At 45.3% G+C, this 16,734-nt stretch overlaps 1 protein-coding gene across 1 annotated transcript in view; it reads left to right on the forward strand.

Moving 5' to 3' along the window:
- Positions 1-16,734, forward strand: part of LOC143300582 (asialoglycoprotein receptor 2-like) — a 47,153-nt gene that overhangs the window by 12,442 nt on the left and 17,977 nt on the right. The window contains exons 2-3 of the mRNA XM_076614357.1: positions 13,180-13,268; positions 13,890-13,980. Coding sequence (XP_076470472.1) covers positions 13,180-13,268; positions 13,890-13,980 — 180 coding nt within the window. The remainder of the gene's footprint in view (positions 1-13,179; positions 13,269-13,889; positions 13,981-16,734) is intronic.

The raw sequence follows: 16,734 nt of genomic DNA on the forward strand, positions 1-16,734 counted from the left end.
GCACTGCACAGTAGTAATGCGCTGTCCCCGGGGAGAGCACGCCCATTTTCACACAGAGAAATTTATTGTGACAAAGAGTAATACAATACAATACATTACAATTTTCCTTTGAGTGGTCCACTCGTTTTCTTGATAGTTTGGTAAAATAGCACATATTAAGTAGTATACATCTATCTCAATGTCTCTCTTAATTACACACATTCACACACACGCGCACACACCTACACACACATGCACACAACATATATATGTACATGCATGTACACACACACACACATATGCACGCACGCGCGCGCGCGCGCACACACACACGCACGCGCAAAGCCACAAACCCACATTCACACACATAATGATGGTAATTACAATGATGATGACGATAATGATAATAATTATCATCATCATCATGATGTTAATTCGTATACCGCTCTTTCTCTCCAAGCGCTCAGGGCGCTTTACATGAAAGAAACAGTTACAAATTACATGTGCAGCACTATTTTGGAGTTTGTTTAATTCGCCGAAGAAGACTGTGTGCATAAGATATGAGAAGAGAATTACAGTGGTCGATTCGTGAGAACACAACAGCTGAAACGAGCTTTTGTACCTTCAAGATAAATATACTGACGAACAGAGTTAATCCGACAAAGTTCACAATTGACTATGCCTATAAGATTATCCAACTGAGCGCGCTTTCTGAAGTTTGAGTCAAAAATGACTCCGAGGTTCGTTTCTGATTTACAAAACTGAACTGTGATTCAAGGATTTCAAGATTCAAGATTTTTTTTCATTGCAAAAAGTCCCCATGGGAGCACATGGAAAAAAATGAAATGGGCAAAAAGGCAAACAATACATGGCGACGATGTATGTGGCAATGTTACACAGTATATACATGACGGAATTTTGATTAAACGAATGAAATAATGCTGCGTTTAGAGTATTATCTGAACACAAGGCATCTGATTTCACATAACACAAATTGCACAAACAATAACTGAACCAGAGTGCATAGAAATCTAGACGAGTGAAATGGTAATATCTCAAATAATTTTATGTTGCATGATCATTTTATAAATTTCGACTGTTTCAATAAAGATTATTTATTTTTTTGTCATAAACAATTGCGAGAACTTCAAAGAGTTCAAGTTTCTGTTATAATGGCTTTAACAAATGTTTTCTATGGTGGCTGAAAAAAAGCAGATCGAAATATGCAATGGAACTCATCACCAAGATAATTCAAATTACATTTAGTACAGTCTTTCATTTCTTTCAATACCATGGTGTTATATTTGAGTATATACGGAACATTTGAGTATTCTAGTCTTTATAGGCAAACGATGGTTCAGTGTTCTATATCTTAATAATTACTTAGATAAATGTTCTGGGATGATTATTAAGGGGTTTTCAAATTCAAATCTTTCTTTTAAACATTCTGTAGTTTAGATATAGTTCGTTCTGATGAAGTTCGGCATGCCTATTCTGAATATACTGATCACAAAGTCTTTGTTTTATTTGTTTTGTTGCTGTTTTTTTAATTTTATTTTATTTTTTATTTTTTTTATTTTTTTTTAAGAAATCGTGTGGCATTCTTGTCATATGAATCGAAACACTCCCAGTCCATTTCCACCTCCAAAACCAACCTCAAGACTCGTATGTTTAAAACTCCTGATGCCTGCGACAGTATCGGTGGGTGTTTGTTTCTGTTTTCAGTGTGTATCGTTGAGGTGTTGTGTGGAAAGGAGGGAGGAAAAGTGGGACTGATTTTTGGGTTTTGTGGTTTGGTTTTGCATTGTTTTGGCGTTGTGATGTAGGCAACTGGTTTTGGATGATCAAACTGGTTTATAGTCGGTTATCATGGACATTGATTTAGTACTTAATTTTTGGTCAATGTTTTGTCACAATCCGTCATGTTTGCTTCCTTAGTTGGACCAACCTGCATATTTTGATGGGTGATATATATATATATATATTGTTTAAAATTGGAACTATTTCATTGTAAAGTGCTTAGAGGAAAATCATTGATTTGGCGCTATATAATTATTATCATTATCACCAACCATCATTTAACTTTACTTTTTGAATGTCATATCGGATTTATCATCAAGAATGCAATCTTACATTGACCGAATCAGACTGTCTATTTGGCTAGGATCTGAAGACTTCTGCAGTGGTAAAGAAAAAAAATGACGAAAGCTGTCATCAGAAAGAGGAGTTATGTCAGAGAAAGAACAGAACGGGGCCTAGGACAGAGCCTTGTGGCACATCACAGGAGATCAGGGTTGGATCAGTCTTAAATTCATTAACAGAGACAATCTGGAAGCGGTTGGACAGGTATGGAGAAAACCAATCCACAACTGTTCAATGAACCCCAGTACATGTCCAAGTCTGGAAAGGGTATACCATGGTCTATGGTGTCGAACGCAGCCGACAGATCAAGCAAGGTCAACACAGTTTGTCTTCATCAGTAGTAGTAGGCCTCCTTCGGTCATGACTGACCATGGATAGAGTATATCCGACCTAATGTCTAATTAGGCTGTCTGCTTGGACCAAGCAGCGTCGCCTGTGACTGTAGAGACCGATGCGAGAGAGACAGTATCTGTCGCAGTGGTCACATGTGCAAGCTGATGCTGGTCTGTTGGCTGCCGTCCCTTTTCTGCGAGCTCGCTTTTCTGCTGCAGCAGCTGACAGTTTGTCCTCACCAATCCGTAGCTGATTCTTGAGAGTGCTTCTCCAGCTGTTGCGGTCATCTGCAAGGTCCTCCCAGGACTCAGTGTTGATCTCAAGCGCCTTCATGTCACGTTTGCAAACATCTTTCTATCTCAGCTGTGAGCGGCCGATGCTTCTCTGCCCCGTGGCGAACTCTCCATAGAGGATGTCTTTTGAGATGCAACCATCTTCCATGTGGCGAAGGTGGCCCAGCCAGCGCAGCCGACGCTGTCTCAGCATGGTATACATGGTCGGGAGGCCAGCGCGAGTCAGGACTTCGGTGTTTGTCACCTTGTCTTGCCAGGATATGCCGAGTATGCGCCGTAGGCTTGTCAGGTGGAAGGTATTGAGCCTTTTCTCCTGACGAGCATGTGTGGTCCACGCCTCACTGAGGACGCAGGCGTTGTATAAAGCCATCTTTGTCTTCGTGGTCAGCTTGGAATTTGTCCACACTCTTTGTGTGAGGCGGGCTAGCATTGTGGCTGCCTTCCCGATCTTCCCTCTTGTCGATCTCGGTGTCAAGGGAGAGGTTGCCGGTGATGGTGGACCCAAGGTAAGTGAATTGATGGATGGCTTCAAGCTCGTAGTCATCAATGGTGATGGCTGGTGGAAATGTCTTGGCCTAAGACCGCAAGTCCTGTTGGGTGTGGGTCACAACTGCGGCATCGTCGGCAAAGAGCATGTCTCTGATGAGGGCTTCGCGGACTTTTGTCCTTGCTCTGAGGCGGGCGAGATTGAAGAGCCTGCCATCTGTTCTGGGCCGCAGGTAGATCCCTTCTTGCGCTGTCCTGAACGTATGCCTCAGGAGAAGAGCAAAGAAGATTCTAAATAGGGTGGGGGCGAGGACGCAGCCTTGTTTGACACCGCTGCGTACGTCGAAGGGCTTGGAGAGGTTACCATTAAACTGCACCGTCCCTTTCATGTTGGAGTGGAAGGACTCAATCAGGCTGTGCAGTCTGGGGGGACAGCCGATCTTTCGAAAAGCCCCGAAAAGGCCGTCTCTGCTGACTAGGTCAAAGGCCTTGGTGAGGTCAATGAATGCGACATATAGGGGCATCCTCTGCTCTCTGCACTTCTCCTGGATTTGGCGAAGGGACAAGATCATGTCTACCATGGATCTCTCTGCTCGGAAACCGCACTGTGATTCCGGGTAAACGCGTTCGGCCAGTTTCTGCAGGCGAATTAGGATGACCCAAGCGTAGACTTTGCCTACAATGCTGAGAAGCAAGATGCCTCTGTAGTTGTTGCAGTCGCTCCTTTCGCCCTTGTTTTTGTAGAGGGTGATAATCTAGGCGTCCCTCATGTCCTGTGGTACAGCTGCCTCATTCCAGCACTGACAGAGGACTGTGTGCAGAGGATGCAGAAGAGTAGTCTTGCAGTGTTTAATGAGGTCTGGGGGAGTTCCGTCGCTGCCATGTGCCTTGCCTGGTGTCAGGCTGTTAATGGCCTTTCTGAGGTCGTCCACAGTTGGCTCTGCGTCAAGTTCTTCCATGATCGGCATGCACTTGATGGCATCGAGGGCCGAGTTGGACACTATGTTTTCTGTGGAGTAGAGGTCGGAGTAGTGTTCCGCCCATCTCTCCATCTGCTGGCTAGGATCGTTGATTACTTCCTCAGTGGAGGATCTGAGGGGGGCAGTCTTGCTCTGTGTTGGTCCCAGTGCCTTCTTGATGCCATCATACATCCCTCGGATGTTGTCTCTTCCAGCAGCATTCTGTATCTCTTCGCTGAACTCTGTCCAGTACTCATTTGCACATCGCCTGGCGTTAAGCTGAACCTTACTCCTGGCGGCCCTGAGGATTTGCAGGTTCTTCTCACTGGGTGACCGTTTGTACTCGGTGAGTGCAGCGCGCATGGCCTCAATACTGGGAGTCATCTCTGATGATTTAGCCTCAAACCAGTCGTGGGATTTCGCGGTTTTCTTCCCAAAGGTGGCCATAGCAATGCGATGCATGGTGTCTCGTAGCGTTTCCCATCTTTCTGTGGCAGAGTCTCTGGGCAGCAATGCATCGAATTCTCTCTCAAAGGCCTTTGCGAACTGTTCTACAAGGTCTGGCTGAGACATCTTGCTGACGTCAATGCGAGAGTTCCCTTGTTTCTTTCAGCAGTGGAACTTCTTTGGTTGCAGTCTGATCCTGCAGCATACCAGAGAGTGGTCCGTGTCGCAGTCTGCGCTGTGGTAAGAGCGAGTGTGGAGAAGGTTTTTGATGGCAGCTCGTCTTACTAGGATCAGATTCAGTTGGTGCCAATGTTTTGAGCGCGGGTGCCTCCAGGAGACTTTGTGTTGGGGCTTCGTCCCGAAGAAGGAATTGGCGATGCACAGTTCATGGCAGGCATTTTCCCCACTCCAAAGGAGCCAAGACAGGAGGGCCACGAATCGTTGTCTGCACCCACTCTGGCATTGAAGTCGCCCAGGAGAACAAGTTGTTCTTATGGTTGATGCAAAATTTTCGTAGAACTCATCCTTGGCGTCAGGAGAAGTGGACAGAGTTGGAACATATGCGCTGACGAGAGTGACATAGCCTTTGGAGGTGTTGAGGCGGAGAGTCAGGAGTCGTTCTGAACCGCCGCTGCCTGGTTCGATCATGTTCAGCAGGCTGTTCCTGACTGCAAAGCCTACTCCGTACTCTCTTGGGGCATCAGAGCTCTTTCCTTGCCAGAAGAAGGTGTAGTCCCTCTCCTTTAGTGTTCCTGAGTCAGCCAGCCGTGTTTCCTGCAGAGTGGCAATGTCCACATTTAGTCTCCTCAGGTCGCTGTTTATGACGGCCGTCTTTCTGGCGTCACTGATGTGTTGCAGATCTTGGGAGAGCCCAGGCATCATTGTCCGGACATTCCAACAGGCCAGTTTCATTTTTGATCCGTTTCTTGAAGTTTTCTTTTTGCCGGGTGCGGAAATTAAGGACCTGCTTGTCGGATATTCTCCTAATCTTCATACACCCATAGAAGAAGGCAGGTCGTGGCGGGACAGCACCTAATTGGCTGGGGGCTGCCCAGCTTGGGCGGGCGGTAGCTGTCCAGTGGGACGCGAGGGTCCCTCCCACCGTCAAAAGCAACCCCTGGCGTCGGCTCTACGCCAATTGAGCGCTAACTTATAACCGATAACTGTTGATTCACGTGTTGTTCCTACGCTGGTGCTAGCAGCGAAGCTGGAGTGTCCTCTCCAGGTTGTAGGTGCAAGGTGTTTGTGGATGGATGGACGGACGGATATAAGCCAGGGCAATGTAATATGGAAGACAGGCTGTTGACCATGCGGCTTGTCCCCCCTCTCCACCTCGCTGACAGATCCAAAGGAACAGCAAGGCTGTTATGTTTTGGTGCCAACGCGGCCGCAGGAGCTGCCGGAAAGTGACAAAGTTTGCCATCCAACCGCCTTAGGGGCCCCGCACTGGATTTTCTGTCAGGGTTTACTCCCTTAGCTAGGTGGCTGCAGGTGGCTCTCCAGAGCTGGCGCCCTTTGATGGGTCATTTATTTCCACGAGGGTGTCTAGCCACCCTCCTCACCATCCTCCTGAGAGGACTGGTGGGGGTGCTGGTTTAGTCGCCAGTAATTCGGGGTCAGGTCAGATAGATATATCTGCTACTGGTAACCAGGATCCCAGTACTGCCTGTCACAGGGCGTTCATCAACAGACAGTAAAAGGTCATTAACTACTTTCAACAAAACAGTTTCAGTGTTATGGGCAGACCTATATGCTGACTGAAAAGAAGGAAACAGGTTGTTTGAAACCAAATGGTCTGAAAGTTGGGAGAGAACAATGTTTTCAATAATTTTTGACACAAAAGCAAGGTTGGATACAGGGTGAAAACTTTTGAGGTCATTGTGATCCAGAGTGGCTTTCTTTAACAGGTGCTTAACAAGCGCACACACGTACACACACGGAAACAAGCAAGCACGCACATATGCACACACACATACGCGCGAGCACGCGAGCTCACGCGCATCGACGAATTACACGTTTAATATCACTTAATGTGAAAAGATGGTGAATTAAAGACAGAAAAATCTTTTATCACGCCTACACTCATAGTGAAAAGACTTTTAACTAAAGATCTCCCCCTCTTCTCTCTCTGGCCGCTGCGAGAAATCTTAGTGAGAGTACTATGTTGATTGTCATATTCGTTGTGTCTCTTTCATTTTCCCCTTTTTCCTCGGTTTTGAACGACTGTGTTGCTTGTTGAAATTGATTGATTCCCTTTGTTCTTTTCTTAAATTCTATTTTGTTTTCCTTATTTCATGGGTATATTGTTCTCACTCTTCCGTTAACACCATGAAGCCATTACTGAATCTTCACAAACGGGGACTTAAATTCGTACTCCTTAAAAAACAAAACAAAACAACTTCCTTCCATTTTGAACTCTAACTAATCCATAAGTTTGAGCACAACTAAGGAATCACAATGCACAGGTTTATGACAGGGAATGCACGACCAACAATGATAAAAAGAATTATCTGTCAGTTTAATCAAGGAACTTCCGAAAAGTCCATATCCCAGTACCAAGTAGTGGGTCTGTTTAGATCTATTTTGATTTTCTCAGGCGCCACCCTATGAAACCCACTTCAAAAACACTTCTGCCCAACCAGCTTCAAGATTATTACCAATCCCATCTTGTGCCATAATATTTCATGTATTGCGCATCTTATTGCATTTGTTGTTACTTGTTTGTACGCTTGCCTTAAACCCCTGCACACCGCGTCCTACGTTCTGTCAATCAACTGATATATATATATATATATATATATATATATATATATATAAAATTACACACACACACACACACACACACACACACACACACATATATATATATATATATATATATATATATATATATATATATATATATATATATATATATATAGGTAATAAGAAATTCTAGGGAGAGGTACAAAGTCTTCAGAGAAGAAGCCCCCCCTCAGTCAATTGTTTCGGCCCTTAACTCCTTACATCCTAAAGGGGCCATGCCGCACCCAGGTCATGATTCCTTTATGCCCTTGTACTGCCACCTTTTTTCCTGGTCCCGTGCCTCCATGGTGGTCGCCCCTTCAGGATTGAGTTACCTTTTTGGCAGACGTTTTAACCACTGGGCCATCGTACGCCTGCTCAAGATGGAATTCTTTTCTGCTGCTTCTGTCATTACCTTGAGAGCCCTTGTCCAATCTCTGCCAGAAATCGACAGCTTTTTGATGACGCTGTTGGCAGATGTGCTCACAAACTCTCTTGCACCAATTTCTATAGCGAGGACTTGGGCTTGGAAGCCAGATCTTCTTATGCTGCTGGTTAGGCTAGCATACTTCTCGATCTTCTAGAAATGGGCTTCCTCCATTCTGCTTTCATATGGCACAGTGAGCTCAATCAGAATCACTTGTTTTGTTGCCTTGGAGTGGAGTACTATGTCAGGTCTCATGTCGCTGTTGCTAATGATTTCCGGGTGTTTCTTACCCTCTGGTAGGTCAACTGTGCATTCCAAATCTTCGGCACCACCCAGCAGCCCACACTTCCATGCTTTGGATGTTACAGCTGTTGCTTGCCAGACTTTATTGCCTTCTGCCACGCGGTACTCTACTGGAACTTCTGGTGGTGTGGGTGCTCCTTGGACAGTGTTCACCACGTGTGCAATTTCTTTTTGCACTTAGTTGTGCCTCCATGTGTACCGTCCTTGGCTTAGCGCCGCTTTCACTGATCTGAGGACATGTTCCACTTTTTGTTTGCCATGGCAGAGTGGGTACGCAGGGTCCTCTGCTTTCCCCCTTTTCATCAAGTTTGTATTCGAGGAAAGGAAGTCGTACACAGATCTTAGGATAAAGCTGATCCTTAGAGGGGTCATGTTCCACATGTTGCTCTAACTGAGACTCCTTTGGAGCGCATTTTCCCATGTTGTCCACTGCTCCTGCTGGCCTTGCTGGACTGCCTTCTGGACTCTTTATCATCCTCTTCCTTCTTGATCTCCTGTATGATCATGTCTCCTTTTGCTTTCCCTTTTGCCTTTGACCACCATCCCATCTTTGTCGATCCCAGGCCCTGTCTGTTTGGGTGTGTCCTATTATTTCCTTTGTCTGAAGACTTTCTTTCGGTGCATTGACTGCCTCCCTGACTTTCCATTTTCTGTCAGTCTTCAGCTTGGGTTGGTTGGATCTCACAATACTGTCTCTTGAATCTTAGAGCATGCTGAGAAGTCTTGCCTTCCCTACCTTGTATTCTTCGACAAGTGATTTCAGAGGTAGCCTCAGCTTTGCTTGGCGATAGTAGAGTGTCACGTCAGTGAGACCAGGTGGGACACCATTGCGTGCGTACTTGTTAATCTTTGCCTCAATCAACTCGACTGTGCTACAGCTGATATCATTTATCAAGAGAGGCCACAGGAGCTTTGATATCAGCATAAACTATTGGCACCACACTTTGTACTTACCAGGAAGGCCACACTGGTCTATGATATGCAGGCCTTCTTCTGTTGTCTGCTTGGTTTCCTTTCCTCTTTTTGTATATTTCAGGGACTCATCACACCATCTTCCCAGGCATAAATTCCAAGGCATAAATACTTTATGTACTTTATGTTTCTGTTCTTTTACGTTCATAATGCTACTTCTGTTTCTTTTTCCCTTTTCCTTTCTTTCTCATTGTTTCTTTTTCTTGAAAAATGAAAAGTCTTACATTTCATGCATTAGTTGTCATTTCCTTTTCTATATTTGCGAGGTGCATATGTGTACCAATATGCGCATAGTACGCTTTCGTTTCACGTCTATGGATTTGTGCCGTTAGAAATGGCCAGTTTTTCTGTCCAGATATGTTACTGTGTAACGTGGATTTTTGCGGCTTTCAGAATAGAAAGCATGTGCCTTCTGGTGATATCACAATTGTATGTACTTCATGGACACCACAGACCTTCTGGCGACATCACAATTATATCTACTTCTTGAATAGCACATATCTGCTGGTGACACCAGTGATGAAAACGACCCAGAAATCAACAAGCTCATAGACATGCTCCACAAGACCGACAGATATCACCCCAGCAACAAGGCCTGCAAGAAGAAGGAACAGAAGAACCAGCAAGCCAGCCAGCTGCTTTGGCAGTTGAAGAACGATTGGTGGGAAAAGAAAGCAGAAAGTCTGCAAGCTGCGGCTGACATCAACGCCACGAAGGGTCTTCGCACCATCTATGGACCAAAGACAACTGGGTCAACACCTATTTGTGCTTCCGACTAGACCACACTGCTGACAGATAAGACTGTCATCCTTGCTTGCTGGGCTGAGCACTTCAATGCTCTCTTGAATAGAGACTCGTCAATATCTGAAGAAGCAATCACAGCACTCCTCAAACTGGCAGTGAAGGAACCTCTGGCAGACCCACCCTCCAGTGCAGAGACTGTGAAGACCACGTTCGGGAAAGCACCAGGAGCAGATGGAATTCCAGTTGACATCTACAAGAATGGAGGCGAGGTATTCCTGGAAAAGCTGACCACTCTCTTCCAGTCTATATGGGAAAAGGGAGAAGTGCCCCAATACTTCAAAGACGCCTCCATTGTACATATCTACAAGAGAAAGGGTGATAAAGCGTCCTGTGACAATTATCGTGGGATTTCCCTCTCGTGCATCGCAGCAAAGATTCTTGCCAGGACAATCTTGAACAGACTCATCACCCATATAGCAGACTCTATCGTCCCTGAATCACAGTGCGGGTTTCGCGCAGGCAGGAGCACAACCGACATAGTGTTTGCCGTTCGTCAGCTACAGGAGAAGTTTCAAGAGCAGAATCAGAAAATCCACATGGTGTTTGTTGATCTCACCAAGGCCTCAGACACCGTTAATCAGACTGGCTTGTGGAAGATCCTACACAATTTTGGTTGGCCGGAAAAGCTAATTCACCGATTGTGGCATGCAGGAGAGAGTGCAAAAAATGGAGTTACCTCTGACCCATTCCCAGTGAAAAAAGGAGTGAAACAGCGCTGCGTTTTAGCCCCAACCCTCTTTTCCGTTCTGCTTGCTGTAATGCTGACTGGTGCATTTCGCGACTGTGACAAGGGGGTATACAATCAATTTCGTTCAGTTGGCAAACTGTTTAACCCCGAACGACTTCAGGCCAAGACTAAAGTACTGAGACCCTTCTGAGAAAGTTCCTCTTTGCTGATGACTGTGCACTGGCCGCACACTCCCATGAAGACATCCAGTGCATCACAGATCACTTTGCAAGGGCCTGTCAACGCTTTGGACGTACAATCAGTCGTGGTAAGACCAAGGCTATATTCCAGCCTTCATCGTCTGGAGCTGCCAGTGCTCCACCACAACCTGTCGTCATCAAGAACACAGAGATCAAACCTGTGGACAAGTTCTGCTGCTTGGGCAGCACTGTAAGCAGCAACGGATCTCTGGACGCAGAAGTGATGTTGTGCATCTCAAAGGCCAGCTCTGCCTTTGGCAAACTCTCAAACAGTCTGTGGCAAGACCATGGCATCAAATTTCGCACAAAGGTCACCGTGTGCAGAGTGTGGTTCTGAGTGCTCTCCTCTACTGTTGTGAGACTTGGACGACGTACCGCCGACACATCCAACAACTCGAACAGTTCCATCAACGATGCTTGAGGAAGAGCTGGAGCATCAAATGGCAAGACAGAGTGTCCAACCTACAGGTCCTGAAGAAGTGTGACTTACCCAGTATTGATTGTATACTCACTAAAAGCCAGCTCAGATGGACAGGACACGTAGTCCGTAGGGAGGACAGCAGAATTCCAAAGATGCTCTATGGATAACTGAAGGTAGGACAACGTGGCCAGATGGCCTTTCAAGAGATGCAAAGACACCTTGAAGACCAGCCTCAGAAGCCCCAACATCGACACTACTTCATGGGAAGATGTTGCCCTTGTAAGAACACAGTGGAAGCAACGGTGAACCATGGGCGCAAAGACATTCGAGCGCAACAGAGCAGCCACCATCCAGGAAAAGAGAAGTAGGAGAAAACGGGACCATCCCTGCAGGACTCCATTCCATGTAGCGTCTGTGGACGATCTTGTGCCTCAGGAATTGGTCTTCATTTCCACATGAGGACCCACATCAGCAGATGACCTTCCTGCATACTCATCCATCAGACACGACGGGAGAATCCAGATGCACTGGCGACACCACAATTACTTCGCGGACAGCACATATCTACTGGCGACATCACAATTATATTTACATCATGGACAATACATACCTACCGGTGACATCACAATCACATTAAAAAATATATATATATATATACTTCTTGGATTCCACTTTACCAGCAACATCACGATTACTTCGTGGACTGCACATATCTACTGGCGACATCACAATCACTTCGGAGCCTGGGATGTCTTTTATGACCATGCTCCCTCACACTCACGGATTCCCATCTCTACTGCGTACCCACGTTTTTCAGAGCATGAGCCCTTTCTTCAGGATGCAGTTGGAGAAGATTGAGCTGTAGTTCGAAGATATGAGTCTAATGACCAATTAGCTTTCGCTCTGAACGTCACGATTTTCTCTTGTTTGAGGTGTAATTGTGGTCGGTGAGACGCAACAAATTTCTGAATACGGTGATATTTATAGTAACTTGTAACTCATATTTCCTCGAAGGCGCCCACGAAGAATAAAATGCGACAAAATAAAAGAAGCAGAAAATATAATAATTTTCCCCAATTTCAGCGAACGTTAAAGAAAAACCGTTTCAACGAAGAAAAAAAAAGGATACAGAGACGGGGGTATGTCATTGTTGACCATAGTCTTACAGCAAACCTGCAGGAGAGATTACTTTTATTGATTAGTCATTAAAAATTTGTATTTTTGTCAAAAATCTGGAAAAAAAATCGTATCTTTCTCTTTGTTAAAATTTTATCATTTAGTTTGAAAACATATGCTTCACTTGAACCCATTGTTAGCCAGACTGCGAAAATCTTAGATTTTGAAGGCTCCAAGATTACTTTCATTGTGGCGATCTCTTTCTGAAAATCTAATGCTACCTGGTCTCCAGTGAGAAGAGAAGTACAGTGAAACAAATCCACTGATTCCGAGAGAAATACTGGGGTTCGTTACTATGTGCCTGTGTGCAAGACACATTAAGCATCAGTGGCCTGAAGCCGTTTTCCTTTGGTGTATACATAGACCAACAGTTTTCCGTTCTTGCTTGATGCTTCATGTTTATCTGTCTTTGTCTCACTGATATTTATATCTTTACAAAGTGGTTTCTTCTTCATAAACGAAAAGGTCGTATTCTTGAGTAAATCCTATTTTTTACACAGTTTCAGAAAAAAAGAATCCCTTTTAGAGTGCGTGAAATGGGTAATTATTTTGAGAGAGGCACCTTTGCCAAGAAATATTGTGTGCGTCTGACCCATGCACACTTAATTACGTTCCAAGCTACTTGTAAACACTCTTTGTTATGCGTACTGAGTGATACTTTGGATTTGCTTGAAAATATGACAGAAGATACTGATGTGTGCCAGCATTTAAACTCACGTGTTCCAGCTTCCCAGGCGTGTCCTAACGAATGGACCTACTTTGACGGCTCTTGCTACATCACCGGCACAGATCAACTTTCGTGGGCAGATGCTGAGGTGAGATGTGTATTCTTTCTCCTATTCTTGTAAAAACAGCAGTCATTTTGCCATTATTTATGTGTGTATGTCAGAACGACAGCTTCTCCATTTTATAAACCATTACTTTGTGATCCAATAGAATTTGGAAACAATCAGGCATCACTTCGGCTTGTAATATATGGTTTGAATCGTTATGTAATATACTGGTAACACTCCATCCTCTTCCACACAACCCTCCACCCTCGGGGTTTTCGGTATTTTGTTGCACATCAGGAATCACACGTGAGCCATGAAGGGGTTGCCTCTTGTCTTATATAAGGCGAAATCAACATTGTCTGAAGTAGAAAACACATTCTCACAAAATGTTTCTTTGGGCAACCATACCTTACAACTTTCCACACCTGCTGTACTGTTTTCACATGTCATTTTTAGTTCATTTTTCGTGCATGCATGATTTTATTCAGTTCAACATTCGACAAAGACTTTCTGTATTATCAATGACAATGCTTCAGTATGGCTACTACTGTCTTTCTGTGTGTGTGTGTGTGTGTGTGTGTGTGTGTGTGTGTGTGTGTGTGTGTGTGTGTGCGTGCGTGCGTGTGTGTGTGTGTGTGTGTGTGTGTGTGTGTGTGTGTGCAGCAAATGTGTCGCATCTTTGAGTCAGACCTGGTGGTTTTGGAAACTCGAAAGGAAAACGAGTTTCTGAAGAGGCACCTTTCAGCACACCGCAGTAAGTTTGTGAGAAAGGAATGGTGGAGAGAATGAATGCAGTTAGAAATGAAAGAACAAAGAAGATAGGAAGGAAACACTTCAGACAACATCGTTGATTAGGAAGAGGGGTAAAATGTTAAAGAATGATGGAAACAGCAACTGAAGTATGTATGAATATTATGCATGATCGAAAGCTGGGACGTAAAGTTCCAAAATGATAGATAATCCCAGCGCCTTTTTGACTTATGTATATGTTTACGCACAACGTGAATTTTATCCTGGTTTCGGTTGTCCGTGTGTCTGTCGTAACTTTTACTGCAAGGAGCTTCCATAGCAGCTTCCACTTCATTCCATGCATTAGACTACCGTTGTGATATTTGGGGCGCACGTGTGTGCATGCAGTCTCGGACTACGGAGCTACTTGTGCTCTCATTGTTGAGAACACAGACTGCGTCATATTCTAACTCTGATCGACTACCAAATTATATGTTTCTTTACGCATTTGGTTATGGAATATGAAGAAAAAACGTAGCAGATGAAATAAGCATATGGAAAATGAACAACAACACTGCAGCCTACATATCAGCTGCACTGCAGGTACACATAACATCTGCGCATTCAGACAAAGAGATAAGCAAACATTCCCATTCAGACAAAGAGAAAAGCAAACATATAACCATTCGTGATGTAAGGCGTGCGTACGTGTGCCGGCAAACAAACTTCACCTCCAACCCACCTACACGCCCGCCCATCAACTGATACGTCCACCTGTCCACATACACACGCGTGCAGCTGGCACGCAGGTGGATAGCTGAGATCGTGGAGCGTCAGCTGGTGATTTTTAACAATTTTTAATTAATTCGTATGTCCTCGTTTTCAGACATATTCCCATATCTGTTACTCTTATCACACACACACACACACACACACACACACACACACACACACACACACACACACACACACACACACAGACAGAGGAAAGAAACTTGCAGGTTGCAAATTTCCCAGGCCCTTTTCTTTTATCTATCTGTCTTGTTTCGAAAACGAATTTTGAAAAGAAATACAAAGGTCGGTCGTCTTATGGTCGTACCCCTTCCCCTATTCTCTCTCGCGCTCTCTCTGTCACACACACATAAACACACAGATACTCAAACACACACACAGTAAGAGACACAGACACACACGCGCGCGCGCGCGCGGGCTTGCAACCACGACACCGCCCTGCTTGTTGACCAGTTTAAGTGTCCGTTGTCTCATGGCCATCTTTTTTCTTTCACTCGTTTGCACATAAGTGCAAGAAATGCAGACACAAATCCACCACAAACCGACCTGAAACTCAACGGTACGGCATGGTGTGTCACTTTCGTCTGTGCAAAAATCGAAGACTGACACTGACTGTGACTTTAGTAATTAGCTAATTAAACGGACCTCTGAACACGTCCAGCGCTGGTCTTGAACAACATTCACCCAAACAGAGAGAGAGAGAGGGGTGTGTGTGTGTGTGTGGGGGGGGGGGGGGGGGGGGGGGGGGGGGGGGGGGAGGTAATGTAATGCAATGTAAGATCGTTTGCTATGAAATTCAATTTTTAACAGTTTTTTTCTGCATTCCTAATTACCCCCTTTCTCCATCATTCCATCCCACACCTTTCTCTCACTCCGCCTTCACTCCATCCCTCAGCATCACATGAAATATACATATGAATCCATCCTCTTTGTCTCTTTGTTTTGTAAGAGAATACACGCGTGTATGTTTGTGCATGTATGTGTGTGAGTGTCTCTCTCTCTCTCTCTCTCTCTCTCTCTGTACACACACACACACACACACACACACACACACACACACATACACACACACGTTGTGCAGACAACGATTCGTGGCCCACCTGTCTCGGTTCCTTTGGAGTGGGGAAAATGAATGAGAATGGACAGCGACTACTTGAGTTTTGTACCTGCCATGAACTGTGCATCGCCAACTCCTTCTTCAAGGCGAAGCCCCAACACAAAGTCTCCTGGAGGCACCCGCGCTCAAAACATTGGCACCAACTGGATCTGATCCTAGTAAGACGAGCTGCCATCAAAAACCTTCTCCACACTCGCTCTTACCACAGCGCAGACTGCGACACGGACCACTCTCTGGTATGCTGCAAGATCAGACTGCAACCAAAAGAGTTCCACTGCTCAAAGGAACTCTCGCATTGACGTCAGCAAGATGTCTCAGCCAGACCTTGTAGAACAGTTCGCAGAGGCCTTTGAGAGAGAATTCGATGCACTGCAGCCCAGAGGCTCTGCCACAGAAAGATGGGAAACGCTACGAGACACCATGCACCGCATTGCTATGGCCACCTTTGGGAAGAAAACCGCGAAGTCCCACGACTGGTTTGAGGCCAAATCATCAGAGATGACTCCCATTATTGAGGCCAAGCGCGCTACACTCACTGAGTACAAACGGTCACCCAGTGAGAAGAACCTGCAAAACCTCAGGGCCGCCAGGAGTAAGGTTCAGTTTAACGCCAAGCGATGTGCAAATGAGTACTGGACAGAGCTCAGCGAAGAGATACAGAATGCTGCTGAAAGAGGCAACATCCGAGGGATGTATGATGCTATCTAGAAGGCACTGGGACCAACACAGAGCAAGACTGCCCCCCTCAGATCCTCCACTGGGGAAGTAATCAACGATCCTAGCCAGCAGATGGAGAGATGGGCAGAACACTACTCCGACCTCTACTCCACAGAAAACATAGTGTCCAACTCAACCCTCGATGCCATCAAG

Source organism: Babylonia areolata, chromosome 26 (genome assembly GCF_041734735.1).
Source record: "Babylonia areolata isolate BAREFJ2019XMU chromosome 26, ASM4173473v1, whole genome shotgun sequence".
NCBI lineage: Eukaryota > Metazoa > Mollusca > Gastropoda > Neogastropoda > Buccinidae > Babylonia > Babylonia areolata.